At 44.4% G+C, this 25,964-nt stretch overlaps 1 protein-coding gene across 2 annotated transcripts in view; it reads right to left on the reverse strand.

The window, feature by feature from the left end:
• SYTL3 (synaptotagmin like 3) overlaps positions 1-24,262 on the reverse strand; it is a 78,443-nt gene extending 54,181 nt beyond the window's left edge. For both annotated transcript variants that reach the window (XM_003792404.2, XM_003792403.2), the window contains exons 1-3: positions 24,108-24,262; positions 21,561-21,779; positions 794-858 (exon numbers count right to left, since the gene is read on the reverse strand). In XM_003792404.2, the coding sequence (XP_003792452.1) occupies positions 794-858; positions 21,561-21,779; positions 24,108-24,217 (394 nt within the window). In that variant the 5' untranslated portion in view covers positions 24,218-24,262. The remainder of the gene's footprint in view (positions 1-793; positions 859-21,560; positions 21,780-24,107) is intronic.
• Between the last annotated feature and the right edge of the window lie 1,702 nt (positions 24,263-25,964).

Below are 25,964 nucleotides of genomic sequence, written 5' to 3' on the forward strand. Positions count from 1 at the left end.
CTACAGACTACGCCCAGCCAGCAGAGGGGTCTACAGACTATGCCCAGCCAGCCAGAGGGGTCTATAGACTATGCCCAGCCAGCCAGAGGGGTCTACAGACTATGCCCAGCCAGCTAGAGGGGTCGACAGACTATGCCCAGCCAGCCAGAGGGCCTACAGACTAAGCCTGTATGGCTACTATTTTTTTTTTGGTTTTGTTTTTTGAGATAGAGTTTCACTTTTTTCAGTTTTTGTTTTTTGAGCCCAGAGTTGCAAACTCTTGGGCTCAAGCAATTCTCTTCCCTCAGCCTCCCAAGTAGCTGGAACTACAGGTACCCACCACAATGCCCAGCTATTTTTTAGAGACAGGGTCTCACTCTTGCTCAGACTGGTCTTGAACCCACAAGCTCAGGCAATCCACCCACCTCAGCCTCCCAGAGGGTTAGGATTACAGGCGTGAGCTACTGAGTCCAGCCTTTGTTTTTTGAGATAGTCTCACCTGGTCACCCTGGCTAGAGTACCATGGCCTCACCCTAGCTCACAGCAACTTCAAACTCCTGGGGTCAAGTGATCCTCCTATCTCCCCAGTAGCTAGGACTACAGTGCCCTCCACAACACCTGGCTAACTTTTCTGTTTTTCCTAGAGACAGGGTCTTGTTCTTGTTCAGGTCAACTCCTGGGCTCAAGCGATGCACCTCTCGGCCTCCCAGAGTGCTAGGATTGCAGGCCTGAGCCACTGTGCCCCACCTCCATAAACTTTTTATATTCAAAAGCCTGAACATCAAATATTTTAAAACTAAAAACTTTACTTTACCTTCATTTGGAAATTTCTTTGCTCGTTCCTCAAAGAACCATTGTCCAGTTTTTATTTTCACATTTCTGAAAAACAAGCAGAAAGGAAGCTTCAGACAGTGGCTGTAAAGAGCACTGTATTCAGCTCTCAGGAGACAGGTAGGGGTGCCTTGCAGGGGTCCTCACAGTGCAATTTTCTGCCTCAAACCCCTGACCTTCCAGCTCCCCCATGGAGGTTACGTGGTTGGCAGCACTTCCCTCTGGAGCATGTGGTAGCCCACGCGTCTCACGCACGTGCCTCCTAGACCTGTTAGCATGTGCTTGTGCCAGAACATTCCAAGTACTCAGTATTTTCTGAGTACTCAGAGGGAAGCAGAATTGCCATCACAATGACCCATTTATCACATTAGTGGTGGAAGCAATGGCATGAGTGACACACTGCAGAAAACCGCACACTGTGTGTTTGTGGAGGAGGAAGATCAGCCTGAGGTCAAGGGTTGTGTGTGTTCACCACGCTCGCCAGCAGCCAACAGAGCAGGGGCCCCCGAGAAGTTCTTGGGAGGGCCTGGAGTCTGGGATATGGGGTTAGTGTGCTTCGATAGAGATTTGGGGACCTAAATCTAAGTGGATCTCTTGCAAAACTGGGGAAAGGACCTCTTCTTGGCCAGCTGGTGTGACACTGGTCCCTTGGGTAGGACTAGATCTTCTGTTACCCTCATCGCACGTATGGCGGCATGAAGTGCCCGTAATATGCTAATGGCCCCAAGGGAAAATTGGAGAATGTGTTTTAATCTTGGTTTTCTGGAAAAACTGCACTCAACCTCATAGAACTTCAGAAAGGCAGAACTATGAGTATCCTTTTAGGATGTAAAAGGGCAAACGTACAATATTATAAGTTGTTCATACCCTTAAAGTAATGCACCACAAAAGTCATCAATGAATTGGTTATGGAAGTTTAAGAAGAAATTAAAACTGTGGCAAGTTCTCTTCTACAAATCACAGTATTTACTGAAATAAGTTTTCCATTAGGTTCTTGTAAGCTACATATAAACTCAAGTGGGCTTTATTTATCTATCTATTAATTTATTTATTATGTAACTCAGTCACCATGGTTAGAGTCCTGTGGCATCACAGCTCACAGCAACCTCAAACTCTTGGGCTCAAACAATCCTCTTGTCTCAGCCTTCTGAGTACCTAGGACTACAGACGCCTGCCACAACACACAGTTAGTTTTTTTATTTTGTAGAGATGATATCTTGCTTTGCTCAGGCTGTTCTCCAAGTCCTAAGCTCAGGCAATCCACCCACCTCAGCCACCCAGAGTGCTAGGATTACAGCTATGAACCACCACACCCAGCCTCCAGTGGACTTTACAGTTAATGCTTGTGTATGTGTTAAAGCCACAAGTATATGCCAATCTATATGTTCTTTTAAAATATCCTATCTTTCTCTATGGAGTGCTAGTAATCACCAGAAGACATCAACCAATTTTCTCCCCTTCATCTGGTTGGAAACTATCATTTCCCATTAGCATGTCAATGACGTTACATCACCAACGCTTAGTGACTAGGACAAGGGAAATACACACAGAGCATTGAAGAATTTCATAACAGAATTGTGATCATCAGTCACTACCATTCAGAGCCAAAAATGTACAACATGTCTCTAGAAAGACAGAAAAACGTTTGCTTCCCTCAAATCAGAAACCCAAATATCTCATGTGCTAAAATGAACACAAAACTCCTAAAGGCAATCTTAGCCTCTCAGCAGGAGTTTTCTCCACTAGCATTTGAAGGCAAGCAGAGTCCAGGGCCAGGTTTAGAGTGATGTGTGCAGTGGCAGAGTCCAGATCCTGCAGGTACTTCAGTCCTCATAAACAGGACGAGGTCTGACCACTAGATGGCCGAGCAGGAGAGCAAATCCAGAGGCGATACACAAGACGGCCTCCATCTCATAAATGTATTTTACGTCCCGAATTATTTTTTTTTTTTCTGGTGGTGACACCTGTCAGCTAATCTGCTCTCTCATGCCTGCCAGCCCATTATGCTTGTGGATATGGATCCATGTCTGTGACCTTTCTATAGTCAACTGAGCTCAGCAGACAAAGGCGAGCATTGATAAGTAGAGACATACACCACCATGGAATAGGCAGAACAGTTCAGGAGAGGATGAGAGGGAGCTGACAGCACCAAGGCATTACAAGTACTCTCTTCCAGCCCTGTTCAGAACCTATGCGGGAAGCAGATAAATTAGTCCAAGCAGCCAGTGCTGATCATCTAATATAATCATCTAATCACCTCATTGAATGCCAACTGATTACTCACGAGGGTGAAGCAGGACTCATTTGGCACATAGAGATGTGGGCACACACTTGAGGGTCCCTAGGGCTTATCTGTGATTATGGGATAGGAGGATGAAAACACCGTGGGCCTAACCCACCAGTGCTTGCTGCATTTGAGGATGTTTTCTTTGAATTCAGGTTTGGGCTGGCTCTCCAGCACCCCTTCTGCAGAATCAGCTGCTTCATAAGCAATTATTCCTCCATACCTTTCATAAGGACTCCCTGTCCGGGTTTTAGGAGGAGACCACCGCTACTCTTGCCGCCAATGACAGAAACAAGCAGACCCGCACTCTGTCCACATGAGGGCCAAGCCTGGGCAGCGTAATTCAGAGCAACCAAAGACAGCATTTAACACTTCTTCCCAGATTAAATCAGCATGAGGTTATGAAAACTCCTCGGAACATGTTATGACTCAATGATAATTTCATGCTTTAAAATTTCTCAGATGGAGTCATGATCTGCTTTTTTTTTTTTTTTTTTACTGTGGCTGGCCCTGTCCAGTCCCACACATTCTCCAGTACCACTCATCTGGAGAAGCTGTTCTGGATGCCAGCTGCTATTTTCTCTCCTTCCCAAACAGATACAGCTTGGTCTGTAGCTGCACTGCCCCATGATAAGGAGAATATGATCTGCTTTTTTTGAAACTCTTTCAATCAACCCATAAATACATCTGGAACGGTGGAAGCCTAGAGTGGTGAATCGAGCCGAAGATACAGTCAGGAGACCTGACCTGCACCTGACCTTTCCACCATCTACGCAGTCCCCTTGTGACCAGCGCCCCATTGAACAAATTTCAGTGACCCATACAATCCTGTCTCTTGCTACCTGACCCTTTGAGTTGTTTCTCAGAAGTGGTGGATTTTCTGCAAGACAAAGGAGCTGGGATTCTGAAGGTCCCTGGGCAGACGTCCTGATGCCCAGATGTGCCATCTTCACATCCTGTCCCAACACACTAGCCCTTCCTAAGGTACACCAGGACCTGCCCCGAGGTGCGTGGCCTGCCTTTAAAACCCCATAATCGCCATTAGTCTAGGAGGTGGATCTGAGGCAGGTTCTTCCAACAAGATGTATGAAAAAAATCCCTTTCCTCCTTGGCAATCATCGCTGACTCAGTAATTGGATCTCCGTGTGACAGGCAACTGGACCTAGGTTGAAATCACCTTGTGGTTTCGACAACAATTATGGGGGCTCACCTGGGATGGTGCTGCTCGTGCCTCAGGGGCTGCAGAGCAGGAAGAGACCAACAGCCTAAGCAGCTGCCTGGCCGTGTTGGCCAGTTCTGCTCCTACCAGCCTCCATCACGCTGCTGACTGCCTCTCGAGAAGGGATTTCTGGACTTTGAAATTCATGTCCAGGTGGGCGAGTGCTATTTGAAAATACCACACAGTGGAGGATGCCCCTCTTAATTTGAGGAATTCGGAGGGAATTCGCATTTGTTTTGGGTTGGATAAACCCCAACCATTTGTGAGAGTGGGGGCTAACCTTTTTTGATTTGGCACACAGGGGGCTTATTCGGCGAAACTGCAGTTCGTGTGCCTGAAACTTCCTGGATTTCTCTTTACACTGACTGTTTATCTGTACCCGCGTGTGGTGTGTGAATGTGGAGCCCGTTGAGCTCTTTGTCTCTGTCTTCTTTGTGCCGACTTTAAATTCGCTGCATTATCTGTGCAGCCTGAGGTGGGGGATTGGAAGGCACTGCCGATAGAAGTTTCTCTTGAGGCAGGTTCTAAGGTCTAAAAAGTAAAAAGACCCCTCCGTCCTGAGGTCTAGGAGACTGGAAGACATCTCCATCCATGGAGGCACCCTGGCCAAGCTGCAGGGATGCTTGCTGTTGGAGGGGGAAGGAGGAAAGGGAGCACGATGTATACAGACTTGGGTGAAACTTGGGAGGGTCTCGTGGGCAGAGCCCTCAGATATGTGTTTAGATGTATTTTGTGTGTGTGCCTGTATCTACATGGTACCAAAAGTGGCTTGTACTAAAAGGAGCTCTCGTAAATTAAATAAACCCAAATGTTTTTCAAGTTCATGTGAATTTAGTAATTTTTGGGCAAACAAGCTGTTTTTTTTTTAAAAGTTTGATAAAATACCAACAAAAATGTCCTCAGAATTTTCAGTATACATTTTCACTTGGGTTTACTGGTCATTTTCTTTTTTTTTTTTTTTTTTGAGACAGTGTCTCACCTTGTTGCCTCTAGTAGAATGCCGTGGTGTCACAGCTCCCAGCAACCTCAAACTTTTAGGCTCAAGAGATCCTCTTGCCTCAGCCTCACAAGTAGCTGAGACTACAGGCACCCACCACAATACCTAGCTATTTTTAGAGACAAGGTCTTGCTCTGGCTCAGGCTGGTCTTGAATCTGTGAGCTCAGGCAATCCACCACCTTGGCCTCCCAGAATGCTAGCATTATAGGCACAAGCCACCTCCTCCAGCCTACTGGTCATTTTCATATTTGAAGGTGCCCAAGTTTGACACAAAGATTATAAAACTGAAAACCCAGCCCCCCCAAAAAGATCTGTGTTTGTGCAATTTTGAATAAGACTAATTTAACATTGTTGGTTTAATAAAAACAGCCAAATCTCCTGAGTTCTTGGCAAAAATCCCCAGGTGTTTAAGTTTCTTAGGTAAAAATGTAGATAGGTCTAAACAAAAATAAGTGTCAGTAAATTTGAATCAATCAAGCTCTCAGTGACACCAAAACTCCAGAAACATATGGTCAAAGTTTTGTAAAGATATTGTGGCTTTGGTCTTGTAATCCGAGGTGCAGAAGGAGTTTCTCTCACTGACTTTCCTGTCTGTGGAACAGTGCACAGAAAACATGTTTCTCTCTCAACTCTGAGTATGGTTACAAGTTAGCCTGGGATGTGTGCCCTGCATTGCCACAGCAGAGGCCTTTGCCTAGAAAACTTTTTAAAGAATCCTTGAGTGGTTTCTTTCTGTACAGTAATTTGTGTCAAAATGAACGAAATGGTTATTCTTAGAACCCAAAGAGAGAAGAGTCTTATTCTTTGGAAGTATTACATGTAATTGAATTTGCACTTAAGTAGAAAAACAGAGACTAGTTAGATTATTTTTGAAATAGCCTGATCTTGATCCTTACATTAAAAAAAAAAAAAAAAAGTAATGACTTTATGCCCTTATTTGAGATGCTAAGGATTGATGTTTGAGGTTTATGCAGTCTAAAGTCAGGTGATGTCATGTTGATAATTTTTCTTTTTTTTTTTTGAGACAGAGTCTCATTTTGTCACCCTCAGTAGAGTGCTGTGGTGTCACAGCTCACAGCAACCTCAAACTCTTGGGCTTAAGCGATTCTCTTGCCTCAGCCTCTCAAGTAGCTGGGACTACAAGTGCCCACCACAATGCCGGGCTAACGCCCAGCTATTTTTTGTTGAGGTTGTCATCATTATTGTTTAGCTGGCCGGGGCCAGGTTCAAACATGCCAGCTTCAGTGTATATGGCTGGTGCCATAACCACTGTGCTACGGGCACTGAGTCATGTTGATAAATTTTATCTGGAGATATTTATATTTTAGCAGGATCTAATTAGTTAACATCTTTAAGCAGGATGTGTTTTAAAACTTCTGCTGTATGTATTGAATTTAAAGATGTTACATTGTTCAGAAGAGCAAGTCTTACTAGAATAGTTACATTTGTTATTTTAGTAGGATCAAAGTTTAAAAGTAATAGTTAAAAACTATACTTTGTGATTGTTTCTTGGTCTATACTTTAAAATTCTTTTTTTTCTTATTTCCCCCAATTTTGTTTATGAAAATATGGTTAGATATTAAATTTGTTTTTAAGCAACTTTGTTTCAGACCTTTAAGGTAAACATTTTCACAATGTTTCACAATTTTGTTTATGAAAATATGGTTAGATATTCAATTTGTTTAGGCATTAAGCAACTTTGTTGAGGGCACAATTAATTAGTTGTATATCTAATATTCACAGGTTATCAAAATGGTTAATTGCTAAAATAATTTAGGTAAATGTAAATGAAATAAATATAAATGTAATGAAATTGCAAGGGGTTTTCTATAATCTGCTTTTTCTTCTTATTATTATTATTTTAGATAGAGTCTAACTCTGTCACCCTAGTGTTGAGTGCTGTGGCATCATCATAGCTCACAGCAACCTCAAACTCTTGGGCTTAATCAATACTCCTGTCTCAGCCTTCCAAGTAGCCGGGACTACAGGTGCCCACCACAACATCCAGCTATTTTTTGGTTGCAGTTGTCACTGTTGTTTAGCAGGCCTGGGCCAGGCTCGAACCCACCAGCCTCGTGCATGTGGCCGGCACCCTACTCACTGTGCTATGGATGCTGAGCCAGAGGTCTCAATTTTTGCTCAGGCTGGTCTCAAACTCCTGAGCTCAAGCAATTCACTTGCCCCTGCCTCCCAGAGTGCTAGATTCTGTTCATTCAAGGCACGAGTCACTGTACCCGGCCAATAATCTGATTCTTTTTAAACTTCTCAGATCTGTATCTCAGAAGTTCAGCTTTTCCTTCCCTTGGAGAGGACCTGAGATGATAACCCCTCCTTCGGCATTTTCATCAGCTTCTATAATTTTTCCCTTTCTAGTTCTGAATCTGCTCTTAACATCTGATGCTAAAGGTCTGAAAAGCAACGTTTTTTTCTTCACTTCTTGGTATGTCTGAATTATTCAACATGGTTCAAAACCTGCCCAAGGTGACTAAGACTTGTGTATTTCCCTTCTCAAGGTGTTAGTTTTCTAATTTCTTGTTTCCTTTATAACATTCACTGGCGACCCTGGACAGTCTTCTCAAGATTGATAAATTCCGGCACTCTGTTCATGAAGTTGAACTTCTCGGTTGTCTAAATGAGTTTCCCATAAGAAAAACAATCACACTAAAGGTTTTTCTTTACTTTGGTAACTGACCTAAGAGACAAAGATTTTATATTTTATCAAGATAATTTCTATGCTGTTCTTATAAGGATTTTAAAGACTTGGGAAAATGGAACTTCAAAAAGTGAAGGCCTTTCCAATATTGCCTTTAAACTCTGATTATCACTCTTGGTTAAGTAAATTGCTATTATTTTACCATAACTTGTGATTCTGTTTGGTAACGTGTTCTGTGCCTTTTAGCCCCTTTAACAAATGTCCACAAAATCTAGATAATGTGGATGTTTAGCGACCTCAAGCTTCCGTTTTCCTGTCGTCTTCAGATCTGAGCAGGACTCACAATCTTTTGGTTTAGAATGCTACTTGTTCATTTGTTCTGATACAAGAATCTCTAAACTCTTAGCTCAAATGGTTTAACAAATGATTATGTTTTGTACAATGAATTTCTAAGTTTAACAGTAGCCTGATGCTTATAGAGAAGTTAATTTTATAAGCTTGCTTTTGGTATTTTTTCCTCTTATGTTGCTTAAAAGGTTTTAAAGTTTGATAACTGCCTGTCTACCTCCATTCCCATCTGGCCTAGAACATTTAATTGACTTTAAGTCTTTTGACTTTACATCCCTTGGCCACAGGGTCCCATGGAGGGACAGGATAGAACCAGGGCAGGTAGCCACACCACCCAGGCAAAGATGGGACAAAATTAAAGTTTGGCCATTAATTCTGCCTCTGACAAATCCAGGTCAAAGTGGGAGGGGGATATAAACTAAAATAAAATCCTAGGTACCTCCCTGCTGACTGAATGGACTCCCTCTTGACAAGAGTATCCCAAGCAAAAAACCCCTCAAAACAAGTTCCTGGGTTGCAAGAAGGGAGGCTGGACATCCCTCTTTATACTCCCATTGTGTCAGTCAAAAAGAAAAAACTAGAACTCAGGAATATCTATTTGTTCAAGATCTAAGGGCAAAAAACCCAAGGGTGGAGGATATTCTTCCTCTGGTACCCAATCTTTACAGCCTCTTTGCCACTATATCTGAAAATGTGCCTGATTTTGAGTAACAGATTAAAAGATTCTTTCTCTTGCATTCCTCTTGCTCAGGTCCCAAGCTCTGTTTGCTTCTGAATGGATGACTTAAGTTTAAGGCCAAACGCCTGTACTGCTGGACTGTCCTTCAGGGAAAGGAAACAGAAAGAGAGAGAGAGAAAGAAAAAGAGAGAAAGTGAAGAAAAAAAGAGAGAGAAAGAAGAAAGAAAAAGGGAGGAAGGAAGGAAGGGAGGGATGGAGGAAAGGAAGCCCCCCAACAGTTTTTAGAAAGTTCTGGCTTGAATTTTGAGAAGAATAGTTTTAGGTGAGGGAATGGTGTTACGGTATGTAGATGATAGCCCGAGAGCCAGTGAGACTGAAGCTGGATCAAGGCAACATGGATTAAATAACTGTATTAAATGTACTGGCTAACAAAGGACTGAAAGCTTCTCAAAAAAGCTTAGTCCTCACCTCTCACTATTAAACACTTGGAGTTCGAACTGTCTCTTGAAAAATAGAACCTCCTTCCAGATTGAAGAGAGGGTAGAAACTGAATCGCAGTCCATACCATCCACACACCTTCACAAGGATTTTTGGACATGGCTGGGTTTTGCTGTATTTAGATTTCTAATTTCAGCCTAATAGTGAAACCCCTCTCAGAAGCCTTAAAAGAGGAAAATAAAGAACTATTTACTTAGACTAGGTAATGCACATGGCTTCTTAGCTATTAAAAATTGATGACTGGGCTCGGCACCCATAGCACAGTGGTTACGGCACCAGCCACATACACTGGGGCTGGCGGGTTCAAGCCCAGCCTGGGCCAGCCAGGCAATGATGACAACTACAATAAAAAAAAAATAGCTGAGTGTTGTGGCGGGCACCTGTAGTCCCAGCTACTTGGGATGCTGAAGCAAGAGAATCACTTAAGCTCAAGAGTTTGAGGTTGCTGTGAGCTATGATGCCACAGCACTCTACCAAGGGCAACATAGTGAGACTCTGTCTCAAGAAAAAAAAAATTGATGACTGCGCCCACGTTGGATCCTCTGGACTTATATAAATAAGCCTTTTGATTTGTTCATTCAGTAAAGGCAAAAATTAAGACTCAAGGTATTGATGCAAACCTTGGGTGATCATAAGCAACCATACCTTATCTTCTGAACAACTGGATGTGGCAACAAAAGGATGGCTGCTTGTCTGCAAGTAGTGTGGCTACTTATGATATTTTACAGGAAATGAAAATTTCACCATTGGGTAACTAGTGATGGTTCACTCCACACATATGGATCAACCCTACTGCAACCAAAGAGAGGCTTTTGGTTACCGCTAAGTGGCCTGATGAATAAATACCTGGCTATTTTGTTAGACGGTCCTAATGTGACTCTGAAGCTGCCATCCACCCTAAGTCCAGCCACCTTGCTGCCTGCAGACTCTGTCCCCCATTCTGGGATTACATTCTGATTATCGACCAAGTATACTCTAGTCTGCAGAATTCGACTGATCAGCCCCTGTCAGGTTCCGATGAGGAGCTCTTTCTGGATAGAAGCAGAGTTGGGAAACAGACATTGCAAAGCTGCTTACAATGCACACACGCCTTGCTGGTTACATGGGGACCTTCCCCAAGGCACATGGCCATTCCTTTAAAAGCCCATGGTCTCTATTAGTTGGAGAGATAGATTTAAGGCAGCTTCTCCCATTCTCCCAATGAGATATCCATCACATTGAAAATTACTTTCCTACCTGGCAATCCTCATTGTCTCAATAACTGGATCCCTGCACAGTGAGCAACTGTACCTAAACCCCCTGGTGGTTTCGACAACACCTGCATGAGGATCACCGGATTTAGGGCTACCAGGAACCTGGTACATAAATAGCTCTTACACTTCTGAGGCTTTCAGCATCCATTTCTATGCCCTGAACTCTGCTCATGCTGTCATTTCATTAGCAAAAGAGAAAATCTCTTTGCAAAGTCTAGCACAGAAATGTCCAATAGTAAGATGAATAGAGGACCCTAACAGAAGATATCATGATCTTCTTACTATCACCAACCGTGAGCCAGATAGGCACGTTGGAATGCATTTTATATACCAATTACTTGCATCTGCAGGTGGTTAAGCTATTGCATCAATGTTTCATGCACCAAGAAAAGGTGCCTCAAGTTGCTTCATGGATTTTCACTATTCAACTGACAAGAGGAGGAAAACTGGTCTACACGGCCAGGATTTCTCAGATGCCTAAAGCAGCACATTCCTGGGCCAATCTGCTCTTCTGCTAGAACAGTGGCTGCACAGAAGACTCAAGACAGCCCATCAGACACACGAGCTGCAGGAAGCCCCAAGAAAGCAGAATTTTGCAAAACTGAGATCCACCTAATTTCTTTGTGGTAGCTTGTCCAACTGCTTAGCAACTCCTAGCTAATATAGTACTGTGCATGCATACAGTTCCATTTTTTAACTTTAATTAGTCTTGAATCTAAAATGGTTTTTAATTACAAAGCAAAATAGTTTTTTTCCAACAGTTCAGTTGATCTGATTTCAACATTCTTGGAGGAAAAATAGACTGATCATTGTGATTAAATCCTGGGCAACTATGAGAAGAGTCAGAGTCAAGATGAAGATAAGAAAATGATCTTATCAGGCTGCCACCAACGCTTCTTGCAAAACATGAAGCAAAATGTTATTCTCCCTGGCTTGACCTTGGGGAGTAGGCAGGGACCTCTCAGTCAGGTTCAGCACACAGCAGCCCAGGTGAAGACATGTGTGTTGGTGGAGGAATGCATATTTCCACCTCTCAGGGCCACCCCAAGAATTAATGGTAGAGCCCTGGGGTAGTGCACAGAAGTCAAATGTGCACCAAGTCCTCTAACCGAGCCCGGCTGTGGTCACAAACCCGGGCAGCAAGCAGAAGCTAAATGAGGGAAGAGGCCTGGGTGGGAGACGTCAGGGAGATGGGGCACTGTGGTGACGGAGAGAACACAGGCCCCATTTTAAGGCATAAATGTTAAACACTGCACCGGCCAAAATGCAGGTCCCGGGGGCTGTCTGCAGTCTGCTGGGCTCAAGTTTGTGACTCTTGGTTTGTTACATCAGATAAGTAGTCAAGTAAAGGAAGAGAAAATTCTACTGCAGCCTGGCAGAGCTGTCCTTGTTTAAGGCCCCAACAATAAAAGCTGGGTCAGATGCTGTCACTGACCTGGCCCCCCGACCCCCAGACCCGAGGAGGACAAAGCCAGGCAGCCCCTGCTGTCTTAGGAGACCACAAAGACCTCCTGACAAAACGCCACTGCAGGGTCCACAGAGCCTGGGCGTGCAGGGCAGCCGACCAGCATCGCTGTGCGAACGGAGGGCTTTCAGGAAGAGGGTGGTCTTCAAAAACATCTAACACCCCCCTCCTCAAAAAAACAGCCAGATAGAAGGGAAAAGCAGACCGAAGTGAAGAGGCAGTGGGGCTAGGAAACTGGCAACGCCAGGGCCGAAGGGACTTTGTCTCGCTGCTGGTGAAAAGCAGAGTCGGAGAGTTTGGAAAGTTGCCTCAGTGAGGCGGACTGAGTAGAGACGCTTCCCAGAGCATTAAAGCGAAGGAAAAAGACATTAATGTTGGCTCGGTGCCTATAGCTCAACCGGCTAAGGCGCCAGCCACGTACACCTAAGGTGGCGGGTTCGAATCCCCAGCCCGGACCCGCCAAACAACAATGACGGCTGCAACCAAAAAATAGCCGGGCGTTGTGGCGGGCGCCTGTGGTCCCAGCTACTTGGGAGGCGGAGGCAGGAGACTCGCTTGAGCCCAGGAGTCGGAGGTTGCTGTGAGCTGTAACGCCACAGCACTCTACCCAGGGGGACAGCTTGAGGCTCTGTCTCAAAAAAAAAAAAAAAAAAAAATCAATGTGGGGACGCTCATTCCCAGACTCAGAAATTGTCTTAATTACCAGAATGCAGGAAAAAACGAGGCATTTCTAGTATATGGAAGCCAGATGACACATACAATAAAAATAAAACAAGCCTCCTACATCTCTGTAATATTAAATTCCAAAAGGCAACATGGTTGTATTTCTGAAAAAAAATTTTTTTTAAATAGGGTCTTGCTCTATTGTGCTGGGTTAAGTGCAGTGACATCATTGTAGCTCAAACTCCTGGGCTCAAGTGATTCTCCTGCCTCAGCCTTCTGAGCAGCTGGGACTATAGACACCCACCACAAGGCCTGGCTAGTTTTTCTATTTTAGAGACAGGGTCTCACTCTTGCTCAGGCTCAAGCAATCCTCCCACTTCAGCCCCACAAAGTGCTAGGATTACAGACATGGGCCACCTTGCTTTGCCCTGGAATTTATTGATTAACAGGTTACAAACCAGGATTTAAAAACCTAATGAAGTCATTCGGGAAAGTCACTGAAAAGCACCCTTAAATACGTAATGGCTTGGAAAATACACCACCTGCACACACTTCTGGGGAAAAAACTTCCTAAGGAGGCACTTCAGTTAATTGAAAACATGAATAAAAATAAAGAACTTGCAAATTGGGGCCCAGCGAGGTGGCTCATGCCTATAATCTTAGCACTCTGGGAGGAGGCAGGTGGATTGCCTGAGCTCATGATTTGGAGACCAGCCTGAGCCAGACTGAGACCTCATCTCTAAAACAATAGCTGGGCATTGTGGCGGGCCCCTGTAGTCCCAGGTACTTGGGAGGCTGAGGCAAGAGAATAGCTTAAGCTCAAGAGTTTGAGGTTGCTGTGAGCTGTGACGCCACAGCACCCAACCGAGGGTGACAAACTGAAGACTCTGTCTCAAAAAGAAAGAAAAAAAAAAGAACTTGCAAATTGGGAAGTGCTGGTCCCAAAAGATTGGCAATGAGTACTCAAATCAGTTATGAAGAAGAGAGCTGGTTTAATAAACGTTATAGATATAATTATGGAAACAATGCAGGTAACAGAATAATCATGGAAGGAGACACTTTATATAGCATAAAAACTAACAATTATGAGAATTTGGAGGTTTCTAAATGATTAGGTAAATGAATAAATTATTTCTAAAACCTTTTTGGTGCAAACACTGGGATCAAACCAAGGACTATACTGGATGTTACACTGTCTTGAAGGGTCACAGGCACTGCTGAGCTTGATCGTGATCTCCAGAACCACATGCTAGTGACAGGTGTTCTGCAGCCAATGCATGTTTATAACTCTTGGCAGTTATCTGGCCCCACCTTTGCTTCAAAAATGACATGCTCTATCTTATTGCACAAACACCAGTGCCACAAAAGTCCTGCCCTTCCTTTCTCTGTCAAACCATGATACATCCAAGATTACTTTTCTTTTTAAAAAAAAAATTTTTTTTTTAGAGACAGAGTCTCAGTTTAGAGTGCCTTGGCGTCACAACTCACAGCAATCTCCAACTCCTGGGCTTAGGCGATTCTCTTGCCTCAGCCTTCTGAGTAGCTGGGACTACAGGTGCCCGCCACAACACCTGGCTATTTTTTGTTGCAGTTTGGTTGGAGCCGGGTTTGAACCCACCACCCTTGGTATATGGGGCCAGCGGCCTACCCACTGAGCCACAGGCACCGCCCCCAGACATTACTTTTCTATTCTTTTCCACACTCTTTTTAAAAGTTTCCAAGCATCTTCCTGCTAAATCCAACTGCTTTTCTCTATTAATTCACCAGGTAACATGATGGCTCTCATCACTCAGGGATTCTACAGTTCAAAGAGTTACAGAATGAAGTCTCCTCAATCTCTGACTGCCTCTGTCCAGCCTGCCCTCTGCCCTGGCCTAGCTCCACACATGCCGGAGACCATCTTTCTCTGAATAGAATCGTCGCCTCCTTCAGCCCACATACTCCTGTGGCTTTGACCACGACCATGCCACATCGGATCTTAAGCCTGTCTCTCACCTTCCCAAACCACCTGTATCTCCTGTTATTCCCAGAATTGCTGGAAATGAACCCCACTATCCCGTAATCACTGCAAACTTCATTAAGACCAACCCTCATTGGCAATTTTCACCTAGAATTTTTCTTCCCAGAACCACATCCCAGTCTCTTGAACCTAAAAAAATCTCAGAAATCTTTTTTTTTTTTTTTTTTTGAGACGGAGCCTCAAGCTATCCCCCTGGGTAGAGTGCCATGGCATCACACTCACAGCAACCTCCAACTCCTGGGCTCAAGCGAGTCTCCTGCCTCAGCCTCCCAAGTAGCTGGGACTACAGGCGCCCGCCACAACGCCTGGCTATTTTTTGGTTGCAGCCATCATTGTTGTTTGGCGGGTCCGGGCTGGATTCGAACCCGCCACCTTGGGTGTATGTGGCTGGCGCCTTAGCCGCTTGAGCCACAGGCGCTGAGCCGACTTTATTATATATTTTAAAGGACTCTAGCAGCATACTTCCCAAAACCTTGTTAGCAAATATATATTTTAACAAAATGAAAAAAGAAGCCTCTGTCTCACAGGCAACCCACCATCTCAAAGAGAGGAGTTCCTCAAGTCTAATTCTAAAGGGAAATTCTGGGTGATTTTTAATGGCATCTGCATGATTAATGGTGTCAGTGATATGAGAATAAGCCAATTTGCTTACATCATAAAGTCACCAAATATACAAAAGCAGTTTTGCACATTACTTATCACTTAATCCCCAGTTCTTGTATTAACTGACGTAAATTACATATGAGTGCAGCCTCAAGAGATTGAGAGTTTCAATCCTTTATGTTTTGTTAATTAGCGTAGAGGAACAAAATTTCATGAGAGAAGCCAAAGCTAACTTTGCTAAAAAGTAAGACGAAGAACTTCCGACAGTGGCTTTATTTGAACATTTTTCAGGAATTTTTTATTGTGGTCAAGTATATGGAACAAGATGTACCGCATTAACCATTTGTAACTGTACACATCAGTGGCCTCAGGTACATTCACATTATTATGCGGCCTCACCACCAACTGCCTTCAGAACTTTTTCTTCATCTCCCCAAACTGAAACTTCAAACCCGTTAAACGTAACTCCCCATGGCTTCCTCCCCCTCATCTCTGGTCAACTCCATTCTGTTTTCTGTTTTTTTAACTTTACCTATTCTAGTTACCTCAGATGAATGGGATCATACATTTGTCTTCCTGTGACTGATTTATTTCCGTTAGCGTAATGTCTTCACGGTTCCTCCACGTGGTAGCAGGTGTCAGAATTTCATTCTTTCTTATGTCAGAACAATATTCTATTGCGTGTACAGACCATAATTTTGTCTCTTCAGTTGTCTATCGGTGGACGTCGGCTTGTTTCCACCTTTTGCCTATTGTGCCTAATGCTGCTTTGAGCACTGGGATATTGTTTAAATATTTGAAGTCTAGTTAGAGTGTTACAGGCTGTTGTTAAAAACAACATTAATATTTTCATTATGACAATATAGGCTGCAGAAGGTTTTGCAACCTACTAGCGCTTAGGATCTGTCAGCATTTGTAAAAGTCAAATTCTAAATACTCATGGTTGCTAGACAGGACGTCAAATTAACTCAGGTGCCTCTGCCATGTATGATGTCATGTTACACAGCATGTCGTGTGCATTCTGTGGCCCCGAACATAACACAAATGTACCTCCCTAAGATTGGGGAGCCTGAGAACACCTTTGAAATGAAACACAAAGTCGTCATTGCAGACAGGGCAAAAACTAGACAGGCTTTGGGGAATTCTGTTCAAGGTAACAGTTTCATCCCCTTGTTAACACTTTTATATCATTTTAAAAGGGAGAAGGAATAAGGGGTTTCTTATTAGCTGACTTGGCTATCACAGTTACAGAAGCCCTGTTCATAGGGGTAGTGGCGTGCCAGCAGGATCAGCCAGACTCAACACTTTTGTTTTTAAAGGAGCGTTTTTGTTAATTTCTAAAAGCCAGTAAGTGTAAATTTGAATCTGAGAAAGAGACCCCCCAAATCTAATTCCGTCTCCACCAAAGAGAGCTAAAAGGGATTTCAGAGGAGGGTAACAGACCAAGCTATGCTTTAAGCTTGGGCACAAACCCAGGGGCTTCTTTCAACAAAAAGAAAGGCTTATTACTGTTGATTCTTAAATACCTGCATTAATAAAATAGCACATGATTTGCATCATCTAAATCCATAAATCACACAACTTCTACCTGGAATTGGAACATGCTTTGGTCTGACCTGTGGACATGGGGGCAATGTTGCAGAAAACCCTGTGAAAACATGACCTGCTCATCATTTTGAGGAATGGCAACCCTGTCTGGCATCTCTCCCTCTGCCTGTACCCTGGATTGCAGCCTACATTATGGCCCAGAGTGCTGACCACAGCCAGCCCGTGGCCACCATGCCACTGCCAGCCCGTTTAAACTGTTCCTGAGGCGACCTTCCCTAGAAGGCCATGGTTTCAGCTGAACTGAGTGAGGTGACGATGTGAGAGTGTGAGCAAGAGCCTTTAATAAAATAGAAAGCTTACCAAGTCTGGAAAAGGTTTTGAAGGCAGGGCTTGCCGTGGCAGAATAAATTTAAATTTCACCAAGAAGAATGATGCACTGTTAGGAAAGTATTCCCTTTCACAGGCACAAAACAAACTTCTTTTTCAAAAACTATTTCACTTTTTTTTACTATATCTTTGGTAACACAAGACTTCAAAGAATATTAATAATTATTACTCTCATTTGGGACATAAATAAAAAGGATATTATGATTCCATAATATATATAATTTTCATCTATCCCCTTCCCATAGAAAACAGAGCCCATATACTAAGTGAAACAGCCAAGCTATGTTGGGAGAACCAAAATATGCTACTTTTAATTCAGAACAGAGAAGAAAATATTATCGATCAAAAAACAAAAGGCTTTCCCCACTAGTTTTAGTGGCTAACTGGTAAACCACAATTGTAAGTGCACAACTAATGTGAAATCTTTGACTCAGTGTCTTTAACTTGTCTAAATCTCTTTTTTCACAGGAAACACACAAACGTGGTTTCTATCAGCAATGTCAACAAGTCATGTTTAGGAAAAAAAATCAAGTTTTGAAACAGAAGACAGGCATTAGACAAATGTCATTTTCATCTTGGCACCAGGCTACAATCTTCCCTGGCGACTCTCTTCTACCAAACCTGGCATTCAATGTTTTAAATCTTCTTTTATTCTATTCTCATACATTAGCTATTTGCCTTTGTTGATATAAAAATGGTGATTTGGTTCATTATCAAAATGCGGGATCACAAACATACTAGCAGGGCCGATCTGAAATCTGAAAGATCATAGTTTCTAAACTCTGGAAAGTCTTGCTTTAAGCAGGAGGATGGAACACAGGCGGTGTACCAACCAACCAACAAATGAAGCTGCAGAATGAATGATTTGTTATGGTCGTAGCTGATTACACAGTAAGAGAAAGGTCACAGTTCAAAGGAGAAAAGTCTTGAGAAAGAGTAATTCCTCAGTAATCTACTTCAGAGACATGAACAGATTTCTATTAGATATGTGGAATTTGATGCTCCTGTATAACTTATTATTTTTAAGGGAAAAAAAAAGTCGACTCAAGCCTAAGTTCAATCTTTTTTTTGAAAGAAACTATATCCTTACTATCTTGGCATAGTTGGTACCATCTACCATTTCACCAAAGAAATTGTCAATAAATTCTAACAGGAGAAATATCAACCAGAAACAAGGATAAGTTTGTACTTCTCCTCCCAAGACACCCTCTCCTGGTCGGCTCCTTGCTGCTGAAACCAACTTTCAACAGACTTGTTTTTTCTAAGTCCTTCCCGACTTAACCTTTGTTCACTGAGTTCTTTCCATGGCTTCTCTTCTGGTTTTCTGAAACGCTAGGATCCAGTTCAGTGTGCAAAGCTACTCACCTAGCAGGCTCAGAATCCTCTTTCCCTCTTTCCTGGCCCTATCCCTTTTCAGTCTCCTGGTCTCTGTTACTAGCACCACCAGCTCTGCCCTTCAGGTCTCACTCCCTGCAGCCCCTTCGCCCTCATCTGCCTCCCTCCTGAGCTGGCCTGCACAGCCAGGGTGGATTCTGGGCATAGTTTTCTTCTGGCAAAGAGCACATACAAACACGCCGATTCCTGCTGTCTCGGATGCAAACTCTTTGGAGTGGCTGTTAAGACTCTGCCCTCCCAGGGCAGGACAGGTGAGGGGGACATTCAGAGGGAGGCCTGGGGTGCAGCCCTCACTCCAACTGATGTGGCCTTGGGCAAACCATCTCAGGTCTCTAAGCCTCCACTTTCTCATTGTTAAATGAGGCCAAGAGGAGTAACCACCCCATACGATTGTTTTAAGCTTTAAGTGCAACCTTAAAGGACTGTTCCAAACACAGATGCTCTACAAGTTGCTTGAGCCACTCAGCCTCCCTCATCCCCCCTGGCCCTGAGCTCCCGGCAGCCTTGGCAGCTCCACACTCAGTAAGTAGTACTTGAAGTCAAAAAGCTCTGTCTTAAACGTCTTCTGGGACCTCAGCACCAGCCGGGACCAGCCACGGGGCAGGCCTCTCTCTCCACAGCAGTCTGGAAGTCCGTTTATTCAGGGTTTCTCTTTGTTACCCTGGACCTTCCCCTTTCTTGATTGTAAAAATCTATTTTCCTCCTCCTGTTCCCGCACCTGAGCCACTGCCTGAGGAAGGAGACTCGGCCAGGGGAGAAGCAGAATGGGGAGAACGGCTGGGGTCAAAAACCTCTCCTAAGTTTCAGGATGTAAGGAAGGGATGAATATCAAAGGCTCTGAAGTTTCTTTTTTGTTTGTTTTTTAATTTTTTTTAGAGACAGAGTCTCACTTTATCACCCTCAGTAGAGTGCTATGGCATCACAGCTCACAGCAACATCAAACTCTTGGGCTTAAGCGATTCTCTTGCCTCAGCCTCCCAGTAGCTGGGACCACAGGCACTGCCACAAGGCCCAGCTATTTTTTTTTTGTTGTTGATGTTGCAGTTTGGCCGGGGTTGGGTTTGAACCCGCCACCCTCAGTCTATGGGGCCACCACCCCCAAGGCTCTGAAGTTTCACCAAGCCTCATCTTGGATTTGGTCCTGAAACTGGAAGGCATGGCAGAGTGGACGCAGCTAGCCCAAGGGCAGAGGGCGGTGAGGACAGGAAGAGAGTCCGCATCACCACAGACTCCCCCTGCCCACACGGCTTCCTGTGCTGACTCATTCGCAGCTATGTAATGACCCTAGGTATTTTGAAAAACATCTTTATTTCAAAATAAGGAAGCTGGGGTTTTAGAAATCACACTTGGTGCACTTAGAGGGTAAAGTCGCAATGCCGGGACACGATGCCCACGAGGACAGAGATTTTGACCCTGGCAGCCTCCTTGGAGACTGCCTCAGCTCCTATCTTCCTATTTTGATTTTTCATATATAGTTAACTCTTAAAAGAAGAAACAGTGCTGAGGAATTTAAGCCCTTACCTGGGAAGAAGATTGGAGCCCTTTCTAGAGATGATATGTGATCGTTGTCTACTCCCACCAGAGCCCAGGCCACATAAACACAAGTGTGGCCAGGGCAGCTCATGGTAATAGTTTTTGTTCTTAAGTGGGCAAAAGCCTGAGGGACATTGGCCTCAGCAAGCCAAAGAAATGTGAGATGAGGAGGGTCAGTGAGTGACCTGAGTCAGTGTGACTCGGCATGACACTGATAAGAATGGAAGGGATGCCCTCACCTCCCTGTGGCTGAATGTCTGAAACACATCACGCCTTCCACAGGGACGTCTGGGCAGATCAGTGTCAGAACATGCACCAGAGACAGCCCTCGGGAGCTGGAAGAGGGGGAACACCCAGAAGCCACCCCTGCCCCTTACAGGCGCCTCTCCCAACCTTTGTCCCTGGATGCTCACACATCACAGTGGTTTCTAGAAGCTATTTTCAAATCTTAGAGTCTGGTTACTCTTCTAGAATGCACGTAAACCTAATGTTCACCCTTCTCATAAGTTCTGTGACGTCCTGCCTGTCCTTCCACCCCACATGCAGACATTCCTGTGTTTTTGAGCAATTCATTTAGGTCGAGAACAATGGAAGTCCAAACCAAATACATTCTTTATCATTTCCAAATGGGAAGTTCAAAAATATCAATTCCTTGTGGAATTTTTTTGAAAACCTCACAATATCAAAAGATTAAACATCTCTATCTGATATAGATCAGCTTACCTCCTTAAGCTTATTTGAAAGGATCATTCCAGGGCTAGGCATGCTGGCTCACACCTGTAATCCCAGCACTCTGGGAGGCTAAGGTGGGTGGATCACATCAGCTCAGGAGTTCAAGACCAGACTGAGCAAGAGTGAGACCCTGTCTCTACTAAAAATAGAAAAATTAGCTGGGCCTTCTGGTGGGTGCCGATAGTCCCAGCTACTAGGGAGGCTGAGACAGAGCCCAAGAATTTGAGGTTGCTGTGAGCTACGATGCACTCTAGTCTGGGACAACAGAGTGAGACTGTCTCAATAAATAAATAAATAATAAAAGGATAACTCTAATATTCTATGTTACAATTTACTCCACTTTTACTGAAGGAGACAAATTAAGTTCTACGAAAACAAATACACTAACGTTTGCTTTTGAATGGAAATCACCTCTCAAGAGCAGCAGCTCTGTACTGGGCTCTGTGAACACTCCCTGAAAGACTTTGCTCACCTGTCCTCGAAGCACACAGTGCACTTCCAGACGTGCGTCCCCCTCAGGAACACGCGGCACTTGGAGCACACGCGGTGGCTGCAGCCCTGGCACACGGCGCCCCGGTGCAGCAGAAGGCCCAGCACGCTCTGGCAGCGGGCGCAGGACTTCCCTGTGTACTCCCGGCCAGCACTCTTCGCCCCTTTCCACCGCAGGTGCTGCAGCTGCGTTTGCAGTTTCCTGTGGCCCAGAGTTAAATAAGACATGATGGAAATGAATGGCAGTGCCAGGACACAGGGCAAGGCCTGGGCAGAATGGCAGTGGCTGGGAAGGCGCATTGGTGTCCCCCTCCCTGGGTTCCCACGTGGCTAAGTGAGCTGGGCCAGAGGTGTTCTCAGCTGTGAGGCAGAGACGGTGTAACCTTCCGTCCCAGGGCTGCTGTGGGATAAACTGCAAAGCGTAAGCCTGGTGTGGAAGAGTGAGCTCCCAGGCTCATCCTTCCACACTTACTATTAGAATGGCCTTGTACTAATAGGGAGAGAAAAGGAAAGACACAGACAAGGGCAGCAACTGTACACACGACGCATGGAGAGCTCTATAAACACACAGCACCTGCGCCCTGATTAGCAGAAGTCCCCCGATACCATCATCACCTGGTGCTTTGATAGTGCTACTGGCTTTTCAATGGGTGGTCATTCCACTTCCTGTCCTTCAGTCCCCTAGACAATAGCCATAGTGCGAAGGGACATTCTATCAGACCCCCAAAAGATGTCATTAACCAGAACATCCTTTCATCAAATATCTCTTACCTACTTTTTGTTGTTGTTGTTGTTGTTAAGGAGGCCTGGGGTTGAGCCCACTGTCCCTGGTGCACAGGGCCGATGCTCTAACCCAGGGGCCCTCAAACTTTTTAAACAAGGGGCCAGTTCACTGTCCTCCAGACCATTGGAAGGCCAGACTGCGGGCCCCAGGATGAATTGGCGGCAAAAACACATGGCGGGCAGTATAAATGTCCTAGGCAGGCTGCATGTGGCCCGAGGGCCATACTTTGAGGACGCCCGCTCTTACCACTGAACAATAGGCACCCAGCTGTCTCTTACCTACTTTTAGAAAAGATGAGCCAGGCCAGGTGCCATGGCTCATGCCTGTAATCTTAGCACTCTGGGAAGCTGAGGTGGGTGGATTGCTTGAACCTGCGTTTGAGACCAGGTTTGAGACCTGAGCAAGAGTGAGATCCCGTTTCTACTAAAAGTAGAAAAACTAGCCGGGTGAGGTGGTGCATGCCTGTAGTCCCAGCTACTTGGGAGGCTGAGGCAGGAGGATCTCTTGTGCCCGGGAGTTTGAGGTTGCTGTGAGCTAGGTTGACAGCAGGGCACTTTACCCACATCAACAGAGTGAGACTCTGTCTCAGAACAAACAAACAAACAAAAAAATATAAAAAACCCTCCCAGACGAGCCAATCCCAAAAGCAAGATTATATCAGAAATGTACTTCAAAATTCAGCTTTCAGGATTTCCTCCCAAATTACTACCCTTTGGACTGAAACTTCTTTATCACAGTGTCCACGTTACTTTACTGATATTCAAAATGTTGTCTCTAAATCACTGAGAGATCTTTAATCCTAAAATGAAATTCCAATTTCTTTGTGTATTATGAATTTCAATGGAAGACAGTTTACAAGTATACTTAGAGAGCTTTGAGAGATCAAGGAGCATGAAAAAAAGTGTTTGTACCTTCACGCTAAACAGAAAATTTCCCTCATTCCTCAAGCATTTGGTTGTCCAAACTTTTATTCTGTAGGTGTATTTTTCTTGGCAGACTCTGAAAGATTCTGCCACGAGAAACAAAACGAAACCAAGAAATCTATTCCACGTGCTTGTTTTCAACCCTCACATCCTCTATAAACACTGATAAACAAGCACCGTGGATTTAAAGGTGGATCTTGGCAGGTGCACCCATTGTGATACAGTCTAGCATTGTTTTATTAAATGTTAACTCATCAAACAGCTCCTGCAACTTAGAGACAGACCAGGAAAGACGCTCTCTATGGGCAAATGAGCCCAGAGAACAGGTCAAACAGGTCCATACTTCATGCTCCCCCTTTCCTCAAAGCTAACTGGGGAAACAAAAGCAAGCAAAGGAAAAAAGACAGGATGGGGTTCTATCAGCTGTGCTGCTTTCTTTGCTTTTCTCTGTGGTTTTGGCTTCCACCAAAAATAAGGTAGGAAAATCCTTAGCCTCAGGTCTTTCTCTAAAGAAAAGGGTGCACTGGGAGCCTGTAAACGTCCCTTAAATTTTTCCCTCAAAGCGAGTGGTAGATAAACAGACAGGCAGTGAACTTATAGCAAAAAGGTCCCACTTCAAATGAACAAGGGCAGCCTTCCTCCCTCTGCATCCTCTCCTAATGGAGTGAGATAGCAAAGGGATCCCCTCCCACAGCTCTCCCCTCCATCTGGGCAAGAAGCCCAGCAGGAATTTGTAAGCAAGTAGCAATGTGCTAAGGCGCAGCAGACTCCAAGCGGAGAAGGTTAAAACCCCAGAACCACAGGCCTTTGCAGGGCAGCCTACCGTATCCTCTCCTCCTCTATGCTTTGGACAGCCTGGTCTCGGTACAGGACCTGCAGAATGGCCTCTCGTTCCAGCTCCTTCAGAGAATCTAGGTTCACTTCTTGGGCCATCTCCTCCTGTGGATGAGAGCATGGAGCCCAGCCACGGCCCTGCGTTCTCAGTAGACCTCTCCTATTTCTTTGGCAACTGTGTGCTGCTCACGTCTCCTTTTTCCTTTTTAACTGTGTCCCACTCTTCTGGAGAAGGAAGCCCCAAGGGCTGTCCCTCTGCCAGAGTCGCAGCTCATGCAGGCTCGTGCCACCCAGGGAGCGTTTCCACTGGGTTCTGACGCAGCCTCAGACATCCAGCTGCACCACACGCATATCTTCTTTTCTGAGGTCTCACCAGAGATTGTTATAAATTATGCATGTCCACACAGATAATTTCTGCAAAGCAGAAGTAATCCCCAAAGTGAAGAAACTTACAAGTAGCAATCAGAGTGTCGATGGATTATGGAAGCTTTCCACTTAAAATGTTTCCAGGTCAGAAGGAATGATTGCCAAGACCCCAGCCTCTTCAATACCTGTAGAAAAGGCAACAGGAAATGTCAGCATCTTTCCTGGAATGAATATTTCTGCAGCGTTACCTCAAAAAAGAAAATATCCTACATGGGCGCACTTTTGCATTTTCTGCTGTGGTGATGATGTAAGATTTTCAATTTTATTAAAAAGCCTTCTCATATTTCTAAAAGCCTCAAACTTGCAAATTTGAATTTTCCTAATACAAATTCTGTACCTTCAGTGGCCAGAGAGCAAAAAGGTCTCTGTGTTTAATGTCCATTACCCTAGCTGACAAGACATTAGAAAAATGACATTCTCAATTGTTTGCTATTACTTTTTTTTTTATTATTCTGTTGCCCCAGGCTAGAGTGCTGTGGCATCACCAGAGCTTAAACTCCTGGCCTCAAGTGATCATTCCTCTTGCCTCAGCCTTCCAAATAGTTGAGACTTTAGGCACCTACCACCTCATTTGGCTAGTTTTTCTATGTTTAGTGGAGATGGAGGTCTCACTTTTTTGCTCAGGCTGGTGTTGAACTTCTGAGCTCAAGCAATCCACGCCTTGGCCTCCCAAAGTACTAGGTTTATAGACGTGAGCCATTGTGCCTGCCTTGTTAGTGATGTACTTTTAAAGTTAACTCCAGAACTCATAAAAATTTTAATCATCTAGGGCAGCGGTTCTCAACCTGTGGGTCGCGACCCCTTTTTTCCATTTGTAACAACACGGCAGTTAGGAAGGTTGAGACTCACTGATCTAGGGAGATTCGAAGTGGGATTACCACAACCTCAGCCTATCACTTATTTATGGTCTTTAGTAGTTTTCAACAGCTGCCTTACGCCTCAAGTCTTGTTTCTGTTCTAATGATAGTTAAAAAGTTCTACACATCATTTTATCCAGAAAGTATAGGTTGAATCAATATACTGTCTATAATGCCATTTTTTGTTATTAAATCTACATGAGTCCCTTAGTAACAAATCATCCTTTCGATGCTTTAGGAGCTAAATTCCCTTTGCTGAGCTTCAAAAGAGGTCCACATTATATTAACTTATGATTTATACCAAATTTGGTGAATGGCAGGTTAACAGAGCTCTAAGGTAACATTCTTTTTTTTATTTTTTATTTTTAGAGACAGAGCCTTACTTTATGGCCCTCAGTAGAGCGCTGTGGTGTCATCTCTCACAGCAACCTCCTACTCCTAAACTTAGGCGATTCTCTTGCCTCAGCCTCCCAAGTAGCTGGGATTACAGGTGCCCACCACAATGTCCGGCTATTTTTTGTTGCAGTTTGGCTCAGATTCGAACCTGCCACCCTCGGTATATG

This window comes from Otolemur garnettii, unplaced genomic scaffold (assembly GCF_000181295.1).
Source record: "Otolemur garnettii isolate 467f Iridium unplaced genomic scaffold, OtoGar3 scaffold00056, whole genome shotgun sequence".
NCBI classification, from domain to species: Eukaryota; Metazoa; Chordata; class Mammalia; order Primates; family Galagidae; genus Otolemur; species Otolemur garnettii.